The following is a 26,184-nucleotide window of genomic DNA, read 5'->3' as shown; positions in this document are numbered from 1 at the left end:
TTTTTGGAGATCTGGAGAAATAGATGATTCCAATGTGGAAACATCTAGCGAACATAATTGTGAAATTACACCTCTTTGCTCCTTTTTTAGAAGCTTAGTCATGACATTAGCGCTGATTAACTTTCCTGGTTTCCCTGCAATACCCCTTAATTCAACTTCCTTTCCTTCCATAGGAAATTTGATGAAAAGTTCTTGAAAATTAAAAGCTATTGTACCCAAGGATTGTAGCCATTGGACTCCTAGTACAACATCAGCACCTCCCATTGGAATGGAAAGAATTGGGCTAGTCAATACATATTCTCCCATGGATAGCTTGATATTATGGCACTTTCCAGAGAAATTTATTGTTCCTCCATTTGCAATCATCACTTGACACTCTGGTGCTGGATATAGGAAGCAATTCAATTCTTTTGCTACCCTACAATGAATAAAATTGTGGGTGCTTCCTGAATCAATCAACACTATTACCTTTTTCTTCTTGATTTGTCCTTCTATCTTGATGGTTTTAGAAGTTGTAATTCCTGCCAATGCATTAAAAGATATGGTAGGATTTATTTGTTCTTCATCTAGGCTTTGTTCCTGGAGTATATCCTCTTCTTTTGACCTTTCTTGCTCATTTTCTTCTTCCTCTTCACAATCTATGTAGAATAATTTCTTCTCAGCACACTTATGACCTTTTGTGTATTTGCTATCACAAATGTAACAAAGCCCTTTTGCTATTTTTTCTTCCAATTTTTGTGGTGTCAACCTTGTAGGTTGTGGAAGATTAGGGGCAACAACACTTCCGTCTTTATAGTTGTGAGTGGTATGCTTCCTAGTTGCCATAATTTTTCTTTCCATTTTTCTTGCTAACCTGAATGCCTTCTCTAATGAATCAGGTTCCCAAAGGCAGACATCATGTTGGATATTATCCTTTAAAGACCCTATGAACACATCAATCCTATGCTCCTCTGGAATATCTTTTACCCTTATGTTCAATTTTTGGAACTCCTCAATGTGCTCCATTATAGAACCCTTTTGTTTGAGACTTATCAATTGGCTAAAAAAAGTGTTGCTTTTTGTATCCTCATAATGTGCTATCAATTCTTCCCTAAAAATTACCCAAGTGATAAATTGTTTACGAGAACAAAGCCATTGATACCATACAAACTGATTTGGTTCCAAATATACAGTTGCAATACGTACCTTTTGTGCGTTTTGCACATTATTGAGATCGAAGAATTGCTCCATCTGTAATATCCATGTGGCGGGATCCTTGCCATCAAATTTCCTCATATCGATTTTTGGAATATGGTGATTCTTCAATCCAACATTAGCGTCTATGTAATCATGATTAACATTTCTTTTGTTCTCATCATGAGTTTCCTTTACTACCTTTTCACCATTAGTAAGTATTTCTTGTAGAAAATTTGTCAAATCTGTCTTCAAATCTGCCATGCCTGTCTTCAAATTTGTGTTCAAATCCATCTTCAAATTGTCCATCTTAGCTTCCATGCCATTCATCTTAGCTTCCACGCCATTTATCTTAGCTTCTGTTAACTTTTGTGAGCGTGACATTTGTTGCACTTGTTCTTGTAATTTTGATATATCATGTAGCATTTCTTCCTCTTCTTCATGAGTCATGCTAGAGCTTTCAGGTTCCTTACTAGGTGTTTGGATTTTCTTTCCTTGGGGCATCAGTTACCGATAATAATGCTTTACTATGCCCTTTGAATTCCGTTAAACCAAGCTTACACAAAAATCTAAAAAAAAAACTACACACCTTTTTTCACTTTATAAAAGCCTGATATTGAATCTCATGTATCTCTGTAATTTCGGATCATCCAGTTCTGAAATTTCGACCTGTAGTAGCATTTTGTGTCCTCTTTCCAATGCCACAAGTCTGACTCAAATTGGATTCTCCAAGGAAGAGTTATGTGAAATCTACCACAGTGACTTGCTTTTAGACTACTTCAGTAGAGTGAACTTGTACGACTTTCCCCGAGTCACTGTTTCAACCTTTAGATCTAAAACACACATACAAGAAACTACAGTCTGTCCTCTTTCTGTACCTTCTTACGAAATTTCAATCCGATCCCCAGAGAGAAAGTTATGATGATTTTCCCCAGGTCACCTGTTTTGAATGTAATTCAGGAGTCTGCAAAGAGACCAACTTCCTCAGATCATATCTCCGCAAATATCGCGCGAAAAGCTCTAAAATTCGGACCCAAGGTTCAGCGTGATTTATTCTCACATAGGTTTTGTTTGTGACTTCTGAAACGTCACAAAAAAAAATTTATAGTAAAAATGCCACGATGACCTGTTTGGAGCAGCGAAACCGTAGAATCCAAAGCTTTGATACCAAATGTTATGAAACCAGCTCAGGAAAAGATAGAAAAGATAGATCCACGCCTTAGAATTCAGCCTCTTCAAGGGGGCAACCTCCTTTACATTACATAAATGAACAATTCTTAGATGATTCAAATGACAAAACCTCCTTTCTATATATAGGAGTCTAAGGAGTCACAATATAATCCAGCCAACCTAACAATAATAATATAAAGCCACAAAAATAACAATAGAGGGATTCTATGGGGCACATAAATAACAATATGGGGGTAATAGGGGCACAACAATATAAATAAGGGGTATAACTACAATAGTAATGGGGTAATCACTAGTATTATAGGGACCTAACAAAAATACACAAACAATGAAGCAGTAAACAAAAAACATAATAGACAGCACATAACACAGCAAATTTAATGAGGAATTCACCCAATACTCCTAGGGTACATCTCCTGGTCTAGCCTTTAGTGGTGGCCTCTCTATTATGTCTTCTAGCAGAGTTTTTTTACAACGGTGAGCTCAATTTGAGCCTCACACACAATAGCTGCAACAACAAGAACTTTACTTCGACCTCTCAAGCTTTTCCTAAGTACACAGACTCCCCCAATGCTCTCTATCTCCGTCCTAACTCTGTCTTGACATTTGCCGACAATACTGCCTCTTCTGTTTGCTCTCTATCTGTGGCTTTTAAAGCCAAAACTATGCTGCCTGTTCATTTCAAGTTCTCAGCTCTCAATCTCCCTGGGCTCTATTCACTTGGAATCCCTCTTCTAGCATTATACAATAAATGCATAATGCCTAAAGGGGAGGTGGCCACCTATTCTATAACGTAAGAGTGCCTCGGTCCTCTAGAACTCCTGAAACAATTTCTCTCTATTTAACACACTGAAATGTATTTGAAACTGAGAAAATCCACAAAAAATCTATATATTGGAGTTCAAAAGTCCTTAAATCCACCTTATTTTCCAATTGGGTCTACCTGTAAGTCACCATCACATATCGAAATGGCCTGTCCCTTTGTATTTTGGAAATACATTAAAAACTACGAAAATGCATTAGAAATGGCTTTCCTCTAGACTTGAAACTATATGTAATAGCCTTAAGGTACCCTTTTCGGTCCGGCTTATCGCATCGGCCCTTTCTCCTTCGCATTTCATTTAACAAAAGAAATTGCGAAAATACATTAAAAATGGTGTTTGACGGATCTCAAGATCCATATATTATGGCTTATAATGTTATTGGGTCCGGTCCATCGGATTGCATATATGCATATGTACATAAACCCCCGCTCCTTTGAATTTTCCGAATGCAATTTGGTGATGCAACATGCACCGTTAGTCTGTGCGCTTGATCGATGGTCCTCATTGACCCCACCAGTCGCTATCACATCTCCTATGAGGTCTCCACCGATTGTCATCGCAAGTCTTATGTGGAGTACACCGATATCTGTCGAAGGCCACCACCGATTGTGATCTTCCACTAATATCTGGACCATTGATCAGCCAGATCTGACGGCTACTGTGCATTACTTTGTTCCACCTTCGATACTCTGTCTTTTCACTGATTTCACGGGTTTTGCCTCCTGATAGTGTTTTTCCCCATTCTGAAAGGTTTTCTCAAGCTCTAATTTTCATCTTTTGAATAACTTTGAAGATTGAGAGAGTGTTCTTGGATCCATTTAGATCATACTATGATCTTTCCCTAGCCTCACAACCCGTAAGAACAAGTTTTCAAAGTCATCCAAGGTGTTAACTCCACTATCTATGCCTTCTACCAGGTTAGGAAATCTAGTAGTGCAAAAAGATCCTTCATAGTCATATCCATGAATGAGACTAAGTTCGTGTTACTAAGGTCTACATGGATAACATACACCCTAACATCGCATAAGGAAACTTATAATTCACTAAAAATAAATTCCTAATGAAATATATAAGACAGGTCTCTCCCCTTTTCTTATTCTATGATTTCCTCATGCACCCTAATGTCATATTACTTGTGTTTCGTATACCCTTATAATAAGGTTACTAGGATGTCTCTATACTATTTTTCAATAGTAAAAGTCATAATTGAAAAAAGTGTGTCCAGAGAACACTTCTAGAATTCTTAGCAATATAAAGAAGGGAAAAAGGGAAACCAAGAAATAGTCAATTTTTTTTTCTTTTTTTTTGATCCAATAAGAGTGGGGCCTTCCATTAATCAAGAAAAAAAATACATAATGTACACTTTGTAAAACGGAGCCAAGAACAAAAACACCAGATTTGCAAACATTTAGCAAACAGCTGGGTTGACACAACCCCGTACCTAACTCAAACAAAACTACAAAACCAATGCATACACCACCAATGCTCTGCTCATTCTCAAAACTTCACACAAGAAAACTTGCCTTCCCTCCTAACCCAAAAGATAAATTGAAAGGTACTAAGGCACTTTTGGGTCCGCTAAACTACGTGAGACTTATGCAACAAAGAAATTGACGTCCCTTAATGACGAGGGTCCACATAAACCTTCGGCCCACAAAAACGAATGGCCCAAATATCCTGTGGCCCACAAAGCAATAATGAGCGACATGGCAGCCAACAGAACGAGCGATCTAGCCATTGAAGATCTGACGATATAAGCCAATTTTGGATGAACCAGTAAGCCCACTCCTTAATTTCCTTTCGTACCCGATGAGAAAAAAATGTCTTTCTATGAAATTTCGGGTTCGTTTTATGTATTAACCCTTGATTAGTTTTGTAACTCAACTCCCTATGATCTGTCCCTTGCTAATGCGATGGATGTGAGTTGATTTCGGGCCAGCAACATGCACACCCCCTATTTTTCCAATCGGACCCGATGGGTGGCGTAAACCACCACTCTATAGTTTTTCGGGTCCGTTTTATGCGATATGTTCCGTGCAACTAGCCACCCAAAATACATCGGATGCTGGCACTTGCTACCATCGATGGTTGGTTGCCTATAAACCTACTCAATATTTACCCCTTGCTTCTTCCCTATCATTGGTTCACTTTCTACTGTCTCCATTGGTGTATTTACTGCTTATCTTTCATAGGTTTAAAATACTCCTTGTCTTCGACTGCCTATCTATGACAGTCCTCACGTAGTTTCCATGATGGTGTCAACTCCCATGCATAGCTTCTGTTATCTCTTGTACAGAACACACCCTCATTCACCAGATGATTCACTAATCTGTTGGTGGTTTTGCACACATGAACAAATTTGAGTGTTCCTAGGGCTCTTAGGTGGGATTGTATACATTGATAGACTTGCAATAACCACCAGTGGTTTGATACTTTCTCTGGTGTTGTGTCGTTGCCTATCTTTTTGACCGATTTAACTGTCAATTCAGAGTCTGCCTCTATGATGGTATTGTGTAAATTGTATTCAATCAAGATTTGTGGGAATTGCTCTAAGGCCATGTGTTGCACCATATTGTTAGTGGCATTCCCCAAATGACTATGAAAGATGACTTTTATGTTTCCCTGGTCATCTCTTATGACTCCTCCATAACCGACAACCCCGGGGTTCCCCTCAGAGGCTCCATCTATATTAAATTTCAAAAAGGCATGGGGGGGCGGTTGCCAGAAGTCCTTCCCTACCATTATATGTCTTACGATCATGCTTATGCCCTGGGGGATAGGCAATTGGAGACCCAAATGCAAAAGAATATGGCCATCCTGGTTTGGAGGAGGGTTCTCACGGGGTTGCTTCAGAAGGGTGCTCACAGTTTCTTTGAACTGTCTTAAAATCTAAGCTATGATGCTCTGGGTTGAGCTAGTTCTATTCTTGAAAATCCTATTGTTGCATTCTTTCCATACATCCTAGATCAAAAAACCTGGAATTAGAGTCCAAGCTTTGTTGACTGTTTCATTTTCTGAGAAGTCTTTCCTCCAATTCTTCAAAGTTCTAGTGATGCTATTTTTGTCCCTGTCAGTTTGCCGAAAGATTGAGGCTAGCCAATTCCATAAGGTAGAGGTTAATGTGCAGAGGTTAAGTAGGCGATCCGTCCTTTCTCCTTGCAGACCACATAACTGGCATCTAGATGGACCAACTAAACCTATTTTTCTTAGATTTTCCCAAGTAAGAAATTTTTTATGATGTACCAACCACATGAACAGTTTGATTTTCATCTAGTGTGGGTTTTGCCATAGGTGCTTCCATATCTTATCAAGTCAAGTCCAGTGGAAATTCTTTTGGCTTCTTTGAGGTTGAAGTTTCCTTCACTGTTTCTTCACCATCTTAGTTGGTCAGACGAAGTTGAAGATAAAGTCTTTCTCTGTTCGAGGATCACTACAAGAACTTCAGCCTGGGTCTTCAAAGGGGTATCTTCATTGTATACTAGGTCCTTCCCCATTCTCCATTTGCCATTGTCCCTTGTCTGATGCCAAAATTCACTTACCCTAAGCAACCCTTTATTGTCAGCGTCATTTTTTAGAATATCTAGTCCTTCTCTACATAGGTTAGGTTCCTACTACCAGTTATCCTCCAAAAACCAGGCTAGGTTTCCATCTCTCATCTCCCAGAAACTATGCTTCTAAACAATAGCTCTATTCTCCCAAGCATTGTTCCAAATATGTGAGCCCTTGATGAGCCCTGTCATTCGAATATGGTCCCTTTCTTGCCAGTTATTTACATACTTCTGTTTGTAGAGCTTAGCCTAAGGGGTTTTCATTTCCTTTAGCCATCTCCACCAAAGTTTTTCCCCCAAAAATTTAGTTAGGATTTCCGGGTCGTGAAGTCCCAAACCGCCATGGGTCTTGGGTTTGCAGAGCTTTTCCCATGCAACCAGAGCCCATTTCTTTCTCTCTTCTCGTTTTCCCCAAAGAAAATCTCTTTGGACGTTCCTGATGTGTTGTAAAACTTCTTTTGGGGTAGGAAGAGCTAAAAACATGAATATGGGTATGGTTTGTAGGACAACCTTTATAAGCACTAGCCATCCTTCTAAGTTCAAAGATTTGCTTGTCCATTTTCTGATTTTGTCCTACAGTTTATTAGTCACTGTCTCCCAAACTTCCTTACTTAGAGGTTTTCCGGTGAGAGGTATTCCTAGATATTTGGAGGGTAGTTGATCTCTTTGAAAGACAAGAATTCTAGAGATATTTCTCTGAATAGCAATGCCAGTATTGAAAAAAAAATGATTTTGTGAGGCTTACCTCTGTACTAGCGGCCATAGAAAAATCATTCAGGATTTGATTGAAAGCATTAGCTTCCTTGACCGTCGGTGTACTCTGCAGCATGGTGTCATCCACAAATTGTTGATGAGTCAAGGTGTCCCCATTCAGAGTTAGTTTGAGACCATGGATTCTTCGTTCCGCATTGGCTAAATTGATCTCTTTGCCTAATCCTTCCATCATGAGAATAAAGAGGAAGGGGGAGAGCGGATCTCCTTGTCTGAGGCCTCTTGAAGGCCTAAATGTTCTGGATGGAGAGCCATTAAGTAGGATTGAAAAACTAGCTGTTGTAACAAGGGCCATTACACATCTTATCCAGTTGTGGTCGAAGCCATACGCTTTTAGTACATCCCTAATGTACGACCATCTTAGCTTATCATAAGATTTCGCTAGGTCAAGTGGTATGATCATACCTGCTTGCTTATTGTTCTTGAGAGAATAAACCACCTCGTGAGCTTGAATGATGTTATTGAGAATTTTCCTTCCTTCCACATATCTTTTTGCTCCCCAGACACAAAGGTTGGAGGAAGGGGCTTGATTCTATTTGTAATTACTTTAGAAATAATTTTGTACACCACATTGCATAAAGCTATGTGTCTGAATCTATCTGGTGTCATGGCTTTTTACTGCTTTGGGATTAAGGGTATGAAAGATGCACTGAGCGCCCTTAAAACTATTTTTGATTTTCTCGAGTCCTCCACAACATCAAGGATATCTTGTTTGACTATTTCCCAACATGTTTTGAAGAAGTCTACATTGAACCCATCCAGGCCTAGAGCTTTCCAATTTTGCATCTCTTTGATGACTTCATTGACCTCCTCTTCAGTCACTGGCCTGTTGAGATTGTAATTGTCTTCCCTGGTTACTAGTTTTGGAATGTACTGTGTGAAGTTGTTAATAAATTACGATTTATCTGAGAGAGGCTCCTCTGCTATGCTTTGAAAATGTTGCACCAGAAAAAATTCCATTTCTTCGTAGGTGCTTAGCTCTTTCCCTTGAGGATCTCTGAGTTTTACAATCCTGTTATGTGCCCTGTGATCCGTGGTTGACTAGTGAAAAAACCTTGTATTTCTTTCCCTTTCTTTAATCCATTACACTCTCGATTTCTATCTCTAGAAGATCTCCTCTTGCTGGCATATGTTTTCCCATTCATGTCGAACAGAGTCAACTTGCATTTTCCTTTCCTGAGTAAAGCCATCTATGATGAGGATTTCGTTGATTCCCTGTAGTTTTTGTTCAACTTCTCTTTTGGCTTTGAAAATATTGCCAAACTCATTTTTGTTCCATTCTTTAAGCCTGAGTTTGATGCGTTTCAGACTCTTTTTTAGTAGGAACATCTTCATGCCTTGAATGAGCATGTCTTCCACCCACCATTTTTCAATATTAGTGATGAAGTTAGGGTGAGTGAGCTAGACATTTTCAAACCTGAGAGGTCTGTTCCTCAGAGTGCCTATAAAAGAAGCTTCAAGCTAGATAGGACAGTGATCCGAGCCTTCAAAAGGAACGATTAAAGCAGTCAAGTCCAGGCCAGTGAGAAAGAGGTCCTCCAAGATTATAAATCTATCTAGTTTAGAGGCAACTTGAGAAGTCCCTCCCCTCTTGTTGTTCCAAGTGAAGGTGTCATTTATTGTCTCCATATGCAGTAGCCTCATGTGGCTTAGGAAGTTCTGGAAGGCAATGGAGTCTCTGCCTAGTATTTTCGTCCCGCCTTTTTTCTCTATAATAGATCTCATCATGTTGAAGTCCCCTCCCAGAATCTAGGGCATAACAGGATGTCTCTCTCTTAGCTCCTCCAGTGAGGTGAGAAGCCTGAGTTTGTCTTCAAGTTTTTGAGGACCATAGACATTTGTGATCATATAGAGTTCCTTGTCACCCAAAAGTTGGATAACAATTGAAAGGTAAAGCATCCAGGATTCCAAATTTCTGGGGATTCCAAAGAGTGAGAATCCCTTGTGCTGTGTTGTTTGCTTTGACTTCTAGATACTCGTAATTAATAAGACATTTTATATGTATCTCTCTGATTTTTTCTATTGAACATTTTGTTTCCTGTATAAACACCATATCTGGTTTTCTTCTTTTATTCTATTGCTGACATTTCTTTGTTTTCTTTTACTTCCTAGACCCCTAATGTTCCAGGTTGTGAACTTCATTATGAAAGGTTTGTAAATGAGTAACTATTAAGATCTTTCATCTTACCTAAGTTAATCATAAGTTTCCCACACTCTTTCAGCAGCTCATTCTGTCTCTTCCTTCCTCTTTTCCTGCCTGGGTTCTTGGTAGAGTGTCCTAATGTTACCTCCATCGCTTTTACCCCTCTATTTTCCTCACTGTCATGTTTCCTTTTGTCTCTAGCAGCCTTTTCTTGAGATCTCCAAAGGAAGAGTTGTTGCACTCTGTCAAACTCCTCTTGTGGTAGAGAATCAACACCTTTGTTGGTTCCCTACTCCAGGAACTTTTCTAGGTCAAGATTCTCCCTCTCAATAATCTCCTGTAGTTCTTGGTACTCTGTACCAAGTTCACTTGGGGTCATCTCATGGTCCCTGCTAAGTTCCATAGTGCTTGGTAGATCCTCCATTAGTTTTTTGTTCTCATGTATGACCTCCATGTTATCATCTTTTTCCTTCTCTGCAGGATTATACTCCGGTGCCCTGTCCATTCCATTGTTCCTACCTTCTTCTTCTAAAATCTTAAAACTGTTATGACTTGGTTTCTTATCCTTGCTAGGTATCTTTTGGTACTTTTCCCCCTCATTTCCCTCTGCCTCCCACCTTGGTAAAGTGTTCAGGATCTTTGCTTATGTTGGTTTTCATATTGTCCTCTAGCTTGTTGAGTGGGCAGTCTCTGAAGAGGTGCCCATGTTCATGACATTTATGACATTTGAGTGGGACATGTTCATAGTTCACCGCCTACACCCATTATTCATCATATACTTCTAGAATAATTTCATCTGGGAGTGCTCCTGATAGGTCCATTTCTACACATATGCGAGTGAAGGAGGTATATTTATCTCGCAAAGTCGCATCTAATATTTTTAAAAAATGACCTAATTTATTGCCTATGGCTTTTAAGGATTCAAGCGACCAATAATCTAAAGGTAGGGAGTAGATTCTTATCCATACCGGTACCGATGTGAATGTTTCTCGCTCCGGGACAAAATTCATCACCCATGGTTGCATGTAGAGGCCTGCAACAGCATAGAAATATGGTCCTCCTTCGAACACTATGTCTTTATCCTCTAGGTTTGTGAAAACCACTATGAAGAAACCCTTGGACCCAAGATGAAGGTTTATTTCTCCCTTTGGTTTCCAGTGGTTTCTTATCCATGTGTAAAAATCCTTCTCCGTTGGCCATATTCCCATAAATTTCAATATAACCGCATAAGTCGCCATGTGATCCCTGTGCACCTATAGCACTAGATCATTTAAGACAACCTAAGGTTTAATGGTTGACCTAGGTTTACAGAGTCTAGTCACAGTTTTGTGCTCAATTCTCTAACTACTATCTCTTGTTCTCTTCTCTATTCTGAATTCCTTGTGATTCTCTTCTTGTTCATGAGATTTGATGCTTTCTGGCTTTTTTGTGCTTATCTTCTTCGTTCCTGCCTCCATAGTTTGCTTGAATCGATTCGAGCCCATCTCCTTGCTTCTGTTCGTTACTACATGACTGTAGGAGGGAGTAGAGCTCCCCCTTGTTACCCCTCCTTTGTTTCCAGCTCGCACCTATCGCTCCCTGTTCAGAACCATCTCTCTGCTCCACCCGCCTCAGGTTAACATAATTCTAAAAAATTCAATGGAATGTCAAGAAATAGTTAATTAAAAGAACCAAAAAAAATTATAAAATTCAAAATAATTTAAGAACAATTATTAGTAATACATCTTTTAAATAATATTAAAAATTTAAAAATGATAACAACAATATTACGAACAAAACATGGATAACTATATAATAATATAAAAAAATTATTAATAAATACAAATATAAATTAAATAAATAGTATAAAAAATATATTAAGACACTATATAATATAAGAATAATATTAATAAATACTATTATAAATTAAATAAATAATATAAAAAATATATTAAGACACTATATAGTGTTAGTGTAATAATTAATAATAGTAGATTAGATCATTTGAAGGCCCAATTATAACAAACTCTAAATAATATAAGGTATTATTAAAAGCCAATAATTAATAGTTAAATTAAGAAATAATAATATATATTAGTATATCATATCAATTTTAATAATATATTAAAGAATAGTTACATTTATATGATTTCTTTGATTCTAATGATAACCATAATATTGAACCAATATTACAGTGTATTATACGTTATATCATGATAAAATAATAAGAAAAGATTTATTTTATTGCAATACGGGATTAGGTTAGATTCTTAAAGTAAACCTAATATAATATTCAATTATTATTATAAATTAGATTAGACATGGCATATGTAAAATAATAATATACTATAGATATTGATTTAGGATTCTATTATACCTAAAATAACAGTATGTTGATTAATTAAACAATAATGGGTTAACTAGTAAATAGTTAAAGAGAAATTCTAATCTAAAGAAATGCTAAAAAAAACAAAGAAACTAAGTGACATAAATAACGTTATCAATCTCTATACATGGGGTTTTAATAGTAGAAAAAAAGGTAGGAAAAAACAAGGTGAGCGGGGAAACTAGGGGATTAACAAAAGGGAAATATGTAGTGTATGGGGGTGTACATAGGAGGGAGGACCATATGGGGTGTACATGGAGGGGAGGTGAAAAAGGGGAAAGTAGGGAGAGATTATCACGAAGAAAGTTGTAAGCAAAGACCTAGTTAGTTGAGGAAGGAATCAAGCAAATACTTAGTTTTGTATGGCTAATATGAGACATCAATTGAGATATCGAGGGAAGTACATTTCTGTGAACTTCAAGTCCACCATTGGAATGATTCATTATTATTGGACTGATATTATAGGTTAGGCGAAAGTGGACCAATGAAGATATTCCCTAAAATTACAATAGTAAATAGTAATTTAACAGTATGGTATTATCATGGGATGGGTCATGCATAATATGACATAGGGGTGGATGGTAGAAGACACCTTGTATATGTAGACATATGTGTGTACTCTAGTTAAAAAATCATATGAAATAAACACTGATAATATAAAGTGGCAAGGAAATAAAAATAAGATTTTTTTTCAATTGCATAAAATGTTGTTATTTTTTTTTTTTTTTGTACATTTTATAAGAGTTTTATGGAGATACAATAATGATTATATCTAAGAAATAATAATAAGAAATATATTATTATAGTGGGTGGATGAAAAGTGTAACACTCTCTATCTTCGACCCCAAATATATCTCCTACATGTATTTGGGTAGCTATTGGTAAATATGGCCAGTGCATGACAATATATTTCTACAATGTGAATGGAAATACAATGTGAAAAGATAAACATTTGGCAAGATAATTTAGTGACACGATGCAATAGAAGCCTTATTAATGTGCTAAATGGGGTTCTAAGTCAATTAATCAAATGAAAAAAACATTGATGGCATGTAGCCCATAGTTAGAGGGGAATCATCTGTCATGAGGGCACTTGTATAGTAAACCATGGAAGAGTAATCTTTGGTATAATAGCTTGTTAGAGAGTTCACCATCTTATGGGGGGGTGTTCATTCCAACGAAGATGATGCTTGGAGGGTGATTCACTAGTACGAAACTATGTCCTTATTATGTTATCCCCCCTCACTTATTCGGTATATAAGGGAGGGTAGATTTGTTGTATATTTTGTCATCGATTGTAGATTTATATGGTCGATATTTGAAGAGTAATTAACTAGAATGATATCCAAATTTCTTATTCTAATGTTACAGTTTTGAGTCAATAGAAAAACCCATCATTAGGACAAATGTATCAAGAAAAAAATGTTAGAATGCCTAATAATACATAAGGGTAAGGGAAAAGGCGGAGGTGAAAAGCAAGAGATAGTTGGTTAAAGGAACCAAACAAAGAGAAACCCCAAAACTCAAAATAATTTAATAACAACATAATACATGTTTTAAATATGGTTAAAAAACTAAAAATGCTACAAAATATTACAAACAAAAATTCATGAGTATATAATAATATATAAAAAATTAATTGATTCACTTGAAACATAATATATTGAAAATACTCGTCGATGATATTAATGTTAAATGGAAATGTGGAAAAGGTAAACTTACGAAATTCCTTGAACACAACAATAGGATATTAGATGACATCAAGTTTACTATTGCACTCTCAAAAAAGAATAGCATTCTCTTCCTCGACATTCTATTTACGACATAGTGATGGGACCTAGGGTCATTAGGGATTTAGAAGAAAGACACCAACAATTATCTCCATGTTGATTCGCATCACTATACACCTAAGAAAATTTGTGTTGTAAATGAACTCATTTTAATAGCCCTAAGAATTTCTCACAGAAAACATCTTTGTGTTGTAAATGAACTCATTTTAATAGCCCTAAGAATCTCTCACAGAAAACATCTTGATGAAGATTTAGACCATCTTACTAAGGTCGTCAAGAATTTAGGATACAAAATAAAAGGTATTTCCATGGCCACTAAAATGGGGAAAATAATCACTTCTCCTCGGAGATCAAAACTATCCAACATAAAAACACATCTCCCCTATATTGAAAGTGTAATTCAGAAAATTTCCTAGGTTTTAAGAAAGAATAACATTGTTGTTATAGTTGATCGAATATGTTGCATCAAATAAAAAATGGGATCAGTAGAAGATAGTATTGACCAATAGAAATTGAAAGAAGTTTATAAAGTGGTATGTTCCTATGGGAAGTGTTGCATTGGAGAGATTGAATGATCCTTCAAAATAATGATATATGAACATGAGGGTGACATTAGAAGTGAATATATACATACCTCAACACTTACAGAGAACTCCGAAAATTCTAAATATCATTTATGTTTGGAGGACATTAAGATCATCACAAAAGAGAACCAATACTTCAAGAGAATATTTCATTATAGGGAGCATATTGTTCTAGTAGATTGGATCTCAAAGAAAGTTCTACTTTTCGTTGTTTGTATTTGAAATTATTCAGAATTCCACAATGGTGTTTTGTCATCAATATTTTCCTTTAATCTCTTTAATAATTCTTTTAGACTGACATGTTAGTCTTTCTTCTTTATTGAACCGAAAGGTTCATTTTACAACCTAGTATCAGGGCGATGTGTCCCTATAAAAATAAAAATAAAATATTATCTAAATAAAAACACAATGTCGGCTATGATAAATAACAAAAATCAATATGTTATGCATTCTTAGTTAGTTGTCATATGCCGTAATATAATTTCTTTTAAAGTAATGAGAAGTATAAAAATGTGAGTAAGATGATTAAATCTTATATTTTAAAAAAGTATTTCAAAACGAGATTTAAATAAACTATTTGAATTGCCATGTTAACTAATTCATGTTGATATGGACTTCATATATATCTCTATATAGAAAAAAACAATTATGGTTAAAACATTTGAAGTGGTCTTAGTATTTTACAATTTGTTCCTTTTTATTTCTAAATCCAACAAGGATATTTTGGAGTTACAAGTTTAAGTTGTGTATTCTATATAGTATTCAAAATGCAATTTAAACAATGAAACATTACACATTGTATTTTGGACTCTAAAAGAAGTTTGCACATAAAGAAATTTGATCTCTTTCAGCTCATGTTAGATCTATGTTTAAGATGAATCTATGCTACTATATGACTAAATCCTATGTTCGTTGCTAAGATAAAATTTCAATTATGAAATCGAGTGAGTTGTTATGTATCCAAGAGATTATACCTTTTGATTTTATTTTAGAAATATCAAAAGCATAATTTTTCTTTAAAAAAAATAAAAAGAACAACTATAGATCCATCTTAACAAGGAGTATATCAAACACTAAAAAAAATTCAAATTTTTTGGATTTTAGAGATCTGTGGGATGAATCTTTTAAATAATTGACCGGAGAATCCACAGTTTTATCATTTTTGGATCGACGTTTCGAATCCCAAGTGGGATCCATCTTCAGGATGAGAGAATGATGATGATAGAAGAGCAGCGGAGAGGTAATAAATAGTGATGAGGATGAAACGATTATGAAAACAAACAAGTCGGCTGAATTAATAACTTTATTATTTTTATTTTTATTTAATTTTTATTTTTAATTTTTATAATATGTTAAAAAAAATTTAAAAATATTTATTTTGATATGATAATTAATATTAATCTTAATAAGAAAATAATAACCAAATAATTTAATTAAATTATTAATAATATTAATAATACTAATTAATTATATTATTTAATTAAATTGATTATAATAATATTAATATTATTATATTAATTAATTAATTATTAATAATTATATTAATAATATTAATTAATGTTATTAATTAATTATATTAATTATTTATTGTTTTTTAATATATTATTAATCCTAAATATATTAATTAAAATATTATTAATATATTATTAATACTAATTATTATTAATTATATTAATTATATATTATTATTATTAATTTATTAATTAATTAATATTTAATTATATTAACCATATTATTAATTATAAAACTAATCATATTACTTATATTATTAATATTAAATAAATTTGTTAAAGAATTAATTTTGTTATGAAATTAATTTAATTTTATACCTAGGAAGGAATAATTCTAATGAGAATAAACCTTGGGTAATAATATTATTAATTATATTAATAATAATAATAATATTAATATATTATTATTATTAATGTTAATTATTTTAATTATGTAATAAATTATTATTATTAATATTAATTAATTATATTAAATTATATTATTGTTAATATATTAGTTAATATTAATTATAATGATTATATTAATTATTATTCTTAATTATTTAATTATATATTATTATTTATAATTATAAAATAATTCCTCAATATATTAATTAAATTATTATTAATATATTATTAATTATAATATGATTATTAATATATTAATTAATATTATTTATTTATTTATTTATTTATATCAATTATATTATTTATTAATTATAAAATTATTAATAATAGTTCTTATTAATAATGTTATTATTAATATTAATTTGTTTTTATATATAATAATGATTTTAAAGGAGATTAATGTTAAACCCAGGGGAAATTTTATAAGAAATAGATTTTAACCTAGGGACCAAACGGGAAATAATATCTAGGGTTAGAATATTCTAGAATTTTACCAAAATCCTATACCTCGATTTAAATGAAAACAAAGACTAAAGACACAAGAAAGGAGAGGGATAACTTACCTGCTTGAGGCCTTTACCTATTACGGGCGGAAGTGCTTACGCTTTTCATTTCCTTGATCAAGGGAAGCCAGCTCCCGCTAATCTCCACGCCATTATCTCTGTTCAGATTATGAGGATGTTTGATGATTTCAAGCGCTTCTCTGATCTTTCGTTTCTGATGTTGCTCTTCCCTAGCAATAATTGATGCGCTTTCGAGACATATATGGTGCTTTGTCTTTAAGGAGTGCTCCGCCAGGGCTGAAGTATGAGATCTTTCTTTCTTAATATCCGCGCCATGTTCTTTTAGTCTTGTCTGGAGGGAGCGACCTGTTTCACCAATGTAGCATTTTCCACAGGAACACTCTATTTTATAAACTCCTTTAAGCTGCTGCTTGTCGATATCATCTTTAACAGACCTCAAACTTTGTCTGATAGTACCTGGGGCAGAGAAATGAGTCATAATGTTTTTCTTTTTTATTTTTTTTTTTTTTTTTTTTTTTTTTTTTTTTTTTTTTTTTTAGGACTTTGGCGATTTTGTCCGTAACCCCATGGATATACGGAAGAAAAACAGTACCACAGTTAAGCTGGTCTTGAGCCTTAGGTTCAAGGGACAACAACTTCCTTTTAGCTTTCTTTATGGCCTTATTAATTTCCTGCTCCTTGTAGCCTATACTTTTAAAAGTTAGGATTAGGTGCTTCTTCTCTTCCTCTAGGTGCTCTGAGTCGGAAATTCGAAGGGCTCTGATGGCCAGTGTGTTTAGAACACCAATCTTTTGCGCAGGGTGATGGTGGGAATCGGCATGGAGGTAACTCTCTGTGTGGGTTGATTTCCTGAACACCTTGTGGCCCAAAGAGCCATCTTCTTTTCTGATGATTAGGACGTCTAAAAACGGAATGCTCTTGCTTTCTTCAAGTTCCATTGTAAACTTTATGTCTGGTGAGATCGAATTTAAGTGAGTGAAAAACTTTTCGAGCTCTGCTATACCATGAGTCCATTTTATATTGGTGTCATCAACAAATCGCTTCCACCAGCCTGGTTTCAAGGGGTATGAATTCAGGGCCTTCTTTTCAAAGTATTCCATGTAAAGGTTGGCCACTATTGGCGAAAGGGGAGACCCCATTGCCACACCGGATGTCTGTTCATAAAATACTCCTTGGAAGGTGAACACGGTCGACCTTAGGCAGATCTCAGCTAGCTTTGCAGTCCCTGGATCAGCAACTTCATTTATAACGTGAATGGCTTCATCAAGAGGGATCTTAGTGAATAAGGATACCACATCGAAGCTTACAAGGATATCATCATGTTCCAATTTTTCATTCTTAATCATGTTCACAAAGTCTTGGGAGTCCTTGATGAAGGAATCAGTGTTTCCAACAAGGGGCTTGAGAATTTTTGCAACATATTTCGCAAGCTCATAGGTTGGGGAACCAATAGTATTAACTATTGGTCTAAGGGGGACTCCTTCTTTATGGATTTTGGGTAATCCATAGATTCTGGGAACAATTTCACAGGAGGGGGTCAACTTCTTTTTTAACCTTTCGTCAAGGTTTGAACTAGAGATAATCTTTTTTACATCCTTCACGATTTTGGGGATGGGATTGCTGCTTAGCTTCTTATAACTGCCACAGCTTAGGTGATCATTCATCTTACAAACATAATCTTCCTTGTCGAGAATCACCGTAGCTCCTTACTTTTGTATATCAAAAAATTTGATTCCTTTAAATACTTAATAGATCCCTAATTAAGATAAATTTATACCATCAATGGATTCCATTCCATTGTTTATAATAAAATAAACGAATCAAATGTCTATATTAAAATACATGAAATCCGGCACAGTCGTCTCTGTCCGAGGTCACTTCGAGATTTTTTCATTATCGGGGGTTTTTATACCGGGTTGGGCGTCACTATTCACTTCGCCGATGCCCAGGGACAGGTGGTTGGAGGAAACATTGTGGCTAATCTGATGGCTTCTAGTCCTGTAGTCACCATTGCAACTTCCTTTATGAATACTACCTATCATCACCTCTTGCTAGATGAGGAACAACAGCTACCTATCCATTTAGAGTCTGAGTCCCTTGCTGCCCGCTCCCCCTCCTTCCCCCCGCAAATTATGTTACCAACTTTGTACCTCTACAAAATGATAATGTCTATACATCACGAGTCTCTGCACGGCCTCCCCATGGTAGAGGTAGGTGTTGTGCTAACGTTTCTAGGCCGGCAGGAAATGATTTTAAAATCAGTGACCCTGAATCATATTACCACAGGAATAATCAATTACTATATTGATAGTTCTATCGTGATTATCTGTTAGAGTTTGGCAGGGTCTATACTTGTAGATGGTGCTAGAAGAGGAAGGTGCTTCAAATTTCCAGCATGATGTCTGAGATGATTTAAGACGTGATTGTTGATCAACCATGGAGGTGCTCTCCTTCGATTCAGATTCATAAGAGAGAATGGCAGAACGGATAAACCGTTGGCAGTCCTTAAATGGATCGTGTTAGGATTTTATAGAGAATAGATACATATAAGAAGCAAAAACAACAACTGTAGGTCGCTGTCGTCACTTACCTAGTTGGTTATATAGGTGTAATCCAAGGCTCAGAAGCTATAGAGAACGATCCATGTGTCTAGGTTGTGAATTGTTGTCATAATGTATATTTAATGGATTGAGATTGCAATTTTTCTTTTTTAATATATTAATGAAATGAAAACCAAGATATCAAAGTTAATTGGAATTGGGATGGAATTTTACTTCATATTCTCTCATAACGGAGAGAGGAGAATCTTCTATGCTTAGAAATATTAATTGTTTTTGATGTAACAAAATCCATAAAATATTTGAGCTTTAAAACCTTGAAGGTCGTGGAATTAGTTAGGTAAATAACAAAATAGTAAAACTTTTCAGAATTTTTTAAATGGCTTGTAAATTTAATCTTGACCGTCCAATGGTTTTAAATGCTTTTTATATTTGTTTAGGTAAAAATAAATTAACAAAAAATTTAAAATAGTTTTTAATTAATTTACAAATTTATTATACAAAAAATTAAAAGAAAAAAAAAATCAAAATTTTTAGCTGATTTGTAAATTTATTTAGGTATCATATGGCTTTTATATTCTTTAGATCAATAATAGAATGAATTGTGAATTTAATTTTAAATGTCATATGGTTTTTACATTTTTTATATCAATAATACAATAGAAATTAATTTTTTTTTTAATATTGAATTTAATTGGTTTGTAAATTTAATATACAAAAATCTATAAGAAAAGTAGATTTGGGTTACTAATATTAAAAGGCATAGTGTAAAGTTGGTTTCTACATTAATAATAATCTCGAAAATTATAAAGTTATTGTTTATAAAGGGGTTGTTCAACTTTATATATAATAAGATATGTACACTAAATTTATATATATAAAGAATTAATGTGAGTTTAAAGAAGTGTGATGTCCGATCATAATCGGGAAATATATTATTCTCTTTTATAGTTCTAGTTCTATCATAGTATGAGGTTTCTAAATTTAGAAATGTTATAGTGGTTTTTAAACGAGGTCTTAGCTATAGATCTTTCTCATAGTCATAGGACATGTCACTGAATACGAGTTAATCTTTTCCTTTGTCTAATCAAGTTGTAGAATGGAATACTAGTGGATATGTTAACTTTATCTTCTTATGTTTGTTACATAGTATTTTGTCACACTTCTCATCCCGTATCGTGAAGCATAAAAATGAAAAAATTTACTAGTGTATTTAGTATGAAACATATACAGAAGCATCCACGAAGAAAAAAAATGCCCTAAAAGAATTTATGAGAAAGCTTTTCAAAAACCTAGGTTTCAGGATCAATGCATTTTGCACCACTAGTGACCTGTCCTAGTAACTTGTTGGACTATGTTTACCTAGCACTTCCAATATGACTTTTATAAGAAAAACCACGTTGAACCTCTTCAGATAGTTTTTCTAAAGCGGAGGAGAAGCTTCTCTTACTATAAGTCTCGAGAACAACGAGATGGTTACATGTGAATAAGGATTAGAGTGAGATCTCTCATTCTTGGTGCTTGAGCCTACTTTCATGGATCCTTCCCTTGAGTTTTGGAACCTATCCCTCCTTTTAAGCATCCTTAACTCCCTCTCCTTCCCTATAAATGAGATCCCTACTATCCACAACTCGTTGGCTATTGCTTGGTTGCCTTATGCCTAAATGCCACCCATTTTTCTAAAGCGAAAGGAGTGTTTGACGGTCTTGGCTAGGACTTGGAAACTCATCCAATGGAGGCTTCCAACATCAAGGCTTAAGTGGTTGTATGATTCCCTTACTTCTTATTAATAATACATTATGTGTTTTCTTTCCATAAGTGTGTAAATCATTACTCATTTAGTGTGATACTCCTTGATATGTCACATAGTTTATGTTAGAGTGAATTATGCTATGTATGCTTTTATTGTTTCTATTTGATCTTCCTTGTAGGTATTCATCCACAACGACATAAAGAGGATTGATCTTAGAAGCGAGAAGATTGAGAACAACACCAAAGGGCATTAGCATTTAGCGTGAGGTAGATCATCTACCTTTCTTTGTAGTTTCTGATATAAACTAGGAAAGTTTTCACATTTTTGTCTTTCTTTATGATCCTCCCATAGGACTAGAGTGATTGTTTCTATCTACCGAAGGGATTTCCTGCACAACAATGTTGTGGACAAGTTGGACAAATTCTAGTAGGAAGATTTGCTGAATAGTTGAGATTAGAAAATTCGAGGCAAGTACAAGAAAATGTCTTCTAATTTACAAAATAAGTAGTTAATATTCCTTACATGACTAATTATCTCGATAAATATATATAATTTAGGCTTGTATGTGTCAAACCCTCAAATGCCTCTAAGGTAACAAGTGTCATGTAATATACTAAAAATGGAAATTTTAACCTATCTTTAAATTACCAATAGACTTCTAGAGTCTTGATTCTATTAGAAGGCCAAATAGGTACTAAGAATGAAGTTGTCAAGAATATATTTATTTCTAAATTCCACTCTATAATCTCATAAAATAAAAACAAAAATGTTGATGCTAAATGGAAAAGAAAATGAGAAGATCAAGGATAAGAAGAAATCTACACTAGTAATACCATTATTCACTGAGAAAATTAATGTCACAAACACTATTATTTAAGGAGAAAATAAAATAAGACAATTTTTTGTGAGGAAAAAGCATATTTAGAAAGAAAAACATATTCAGAGAGAAAATTATGCAAACCTATATATAAAACTTGAATCCTTAAATAATTTTTCCCAATATCCAAAATACCACATGCAATGTATTCTTTTAAAATCGATTATTCTACCAATAAATTCATGGTGTAACAATATATACTAACATGAATAACTTCCTTGTGAGCATAGATGAAGTAAACTCATCCCAACAATCAATTTTTATGCAATTTTATGAGATATATTTCTATTCAATTTTGAGACAATAATATAATAGACATACAAGCCATGTATCTATATATAGAACAAATCTATAACAATATGATTTCTATAAATTCATATTAGAAGTTTGACAAGATATTCATAGTCCTTCAGAAGGTCTATATTGTGGCCACTTGTTCAAGAATACAACCTTTTCACTAATAATAAAGCCTCAGAAAAATAAAAAGACCATTTGTTACACGTTAAATTCCTTTTCATAGAAAGAATCTTTACTCTAGGCTCTTCTTTTTAGCTAGTCAAACTCCACACTTGCCTTAGTGAACAATATAAAAACTTCCCACATTTAATTTTGGATAATGTCATGGTACACATAGACTAGTAGAAAATGATGAGATTAGTGATGAGGTGACTAAGACATTTAGTCACTGCAACTTTTCCAAGTGAAATACTACGAAAAATGAGCAATCTTAAGTGACCCAACTAAAAACGATTAACATAAACAAATAATTTAGTCTCAAGTTAAAATATATGACTAGATAATAAATAATGCAACTAAAAATGACTAATTTGAATGACTAATTTAGTTTAGGAACAAAAATATGACTACTTAAAAAGCACTACAATAATACAAATTAGACATTTATGTTAGTCATTTTAATTGTGTCACTTCAACAATCTGAATTTAGAAGTGATAGTGGATTCAAAGGATATTATAAATTGGTTGAAAGGTTATACTTCCTTGAACATTTATTTTTTGGATCAATAGATTATTAGACTTATGGATTTGATTAGAACGTTCAAGTTTATATCCTTTGATCACATTCAAAAGGAATTAAATTCAAAGGCTTATAACTAAGTCAAATACATTATCAAGAATAACTGCAAAGAGATGAATAGATTATGGAGAATAGTAAAACAAACCATATTCCTCAATATTAGATTAACACCTAATTTAACATTGCGAAAAAAAAAGCCACAACAACACAACCTATAAATATATTTATACCTTCTTTACTCTTTAATAATTATGAAAAAACTAAAATAAAGATATAAATTTAACTATAATTTCTTCCCTACATTAATTACGATGACCAGTGTTGATTCCTCAAAGCCCAAAAAAAGAACCTCTTCTAAAAAGGCCTTTACCCCAGCTAACCATAAAAGTGAATCGGTAAAGTTGCTAATCAACCATCAATTCAAGAGTAATACCTTAGTTGTGTGGAAAATTTAAAAATTACTCTTTATCTTCTTCAAGCACCAAACCAAAGAGCCCTTTACCTCAACTACCCATAAAAGTGAACTGGCAAAGTTGCTAATCAATTATCCATTCAAGATTACTACGTCCTTAATTGTGTGGAAAATTTGAAAATTACTTTGTATCTTCTTCAACCACAAAACCAAAGAGAAATGCCCTATTTTGAAGATATAGTAATTTAATTTTCCGCCATGCAAAATATATGCCTAAACTACATTCGAGATTGTGTCGAGTGTCTATTCATATTTTATCACACCGGTTCTTATCACTAGTTCACCAACATGGCACGCAAGTAGGCTTCATTTGCAAAATAATTGATATTGTACACCAACAATGTTGTCGTAAGTTTTCTCATTCAATTTGAAGGGCTCAAGCATCATGATCCTAATAAAAACACCTCAATAAAGAAGACAAAATCAAAGAAGGACACCATCATAGCCAGACACTCTATGATGGTCTTCATAGATGCCCAACCTATAACAATGAGTTGCATTCTATTGCCAAATCATGTAAGCAATGAAAGGATTATATTCAAGCCTACTGTGACATGTTGCAGTCAAACTCTTATCTAAATATTAAGAATCATACTTTCTTCACACGTTGTTTGATCCTCTCCTTAAATTATCACCTCAAAGGAACGCTTCAATTATGTCTATGAGGTGTGAGATTGATATCCTTCTACCAAATACCAAAGACATATTCTATATCCTAAGTAGACTTATATTTTTTCTCATTTTTCTCATTTCCTTTTGTTATATGTATATGTGGAGACGCAAATACCTTTATTATATTTTATAGGAGGATCGTGACATTGTAGGTGAGTAAGGAGGCCTAAGATTTTGATTTGTTTGCATATTATTTGGTCTCTTTTGGAATATTCTAATAACATTGCTTATCATTAATGTCACATAATCATGGCCTCTTGTTCTACTAGGAGGTTAATCATTCCTCATTCTATTATGTTAACTCAAACACTAAAAACAATTGGCATTATTCTAAAAATGCATGACCATTAAACGATATTTGCAATGTAATCCATCCAAGGGCCATTTTGATTTTATTGATAAATATTAAAAATAGTTGTAATTTGAAAACATAATCTAAAAGTATTTTTAACTGATTAAATATTTTTAATTTTTTAATACAAAAAATGGATTAACTATTGAAAATCCAAATATTCTTAAAAAATGAAAATTAAATTCTTTATAAGCCCCAAGCAACTTTTAACCAAACCCAACCCAAAACAAATTTAAAAAAGTAGTGTTTTCCATAAAACATTAACTATGTTTTGACAACACTTCATAAAAATATAAAATTAGATTCCTTGTAAGAGCCAAACAACTTTTAAGCAAACCCAACCGCAAAAAAAAAAAAAAAAATTAGTGTTTTCCCTAAAACATTAATTATATTTTGGCGGAACTTCAAAAAAAATGAAAATTAAATACCTTATAAGTGGCAAGAAAATATTAACCAAACCCAATCACAAACAAATAGAAAAAATAGTGTTTTCCCTAAAATGTTAATGAGATTTTGGTGGCACTTAAAAGAGATTTAAACCTTTAAGCGAGGTTTATAATTTTTATTTTTTTTATGTTTGGCTTGTTTATCTCTAATAATGCACCTCATGAGTGTTGACAATGAGAAAAGAGGTGAAGCAGAGGTGTTGTTACAAAGAGAAGCACCTAGATTCTTTGGCCCTGAAGCTCTTTCACATCCTGCAGTCACATGTGCAGGTGGAAATTGAGTCATGGTTTTTGGTCTCAAAAATTGATGACTTTACCAGAACAACCACGAATCTCTCCTCCATCTCCACCCATGCTTCCGCCAACATCGCAACTATTTCATCATTGAAAAGGAAGCTTGAGCCACACATTTCTTCCCTTAGGCCAGATCATAGATAAATTCTCCACTAGAAATTTGAATTATCCATGTTTATGGGCTTGTGTCTGGTGGTAAAATATATGCTTATCTCCTTGTTCATCTTGCGCTCCGTCGATGGCTTGTAATAGGTAAAGTCTACGAGATAGCAATGGTGGTTGGGTCAATCGTGAATGATATAAAACAACTCTACACCAACCATAAAGCACACCAGAAGGATCTCAATCGCCTTTGTAACTATGACTTCCTTCATGCAGTGGAAGTCCCCAACCCATTCAAGCTGAGCTGCATCGGGAACCAATGGCTGCAAGATTTGTGTATAGGTAGAGTTCACGTCGTCAATTTGATATATATATATATATATATATATATATATATATATATATATATATATATATATATATATATATATATATATAGATAGATATATCATTTTGGAAGGTGCCTCCATACTATGGTTTAACATTTGTGGGTTGTGGGTTATCATTGATTTACAGGGTCAAGCACCTGAGGGATCTTCTACTACTACCATTATGTGGTAGCCAGCAATTGATTCTCGACATGTGGCGCTAAGCTTTTGGTCCTACCCACCGGATGTGGGAATATGCTCTACTATTTTTAGCAAGAAGAATGCCTTTTCACTAAACACTTCCAATCATGATCTCCATCACCAAGTCCAATGTGTAGGAGATGAAGATCGAGAGCAGACGATGAATGAGGCATTGTAGGGTGACTACTCCACAGAACACAAGAAAGATGATGAAGTTTCTAGTGCTACGACTGAAGAATTAA

The 26,184-nt window shown here is 34.1% G+C and overlaps 1 protein-coding gene across 1 annotated transcript in view; it reads right to left on the bottom strand.

Moving 5' to 3' along the window:
* The window catches only part of LOC149234778 (uncharacterized), a 44,374-nt gene extending 26,217 nt beyond the window's left edge, over positions 1 to 18,157 (bottom strand). Inside the window, exon 1 of the mRNA XM_089368378.1 lies at positions 17,669 to 18,157. Within this exon, the coding sequence (XP_089224504.1) occupies positions 17,669 to 18,157 (489 nt within the window). The remainder of the gene's footprint in view (positions 1 to 17,668) is intronic.
* Between the last annotated feature and the right edge of the window lie 8,027 nt (positions 18,158 to 26,184).

This window comes from Pinus tabuliformis, chromosome 8, assembly GCF_031772625.1.
Source record: "Pinus tabuliformis cultivar Carrire ecotype Pingquan chromosome 8, CPIR1, whole genome shotgun sequence".
In the NCBI taxonomy this organism is placed as follows: domain Eukaryota; kingdom Viridiplantae; phylum Streptophyta; class Pinopsida; order Pinales; family Pinaceae; genus Pinus; species Pinus tabuliformis.
This window is presented reverse-complemented; position numbering and strand designations above follow the sequence as displayed.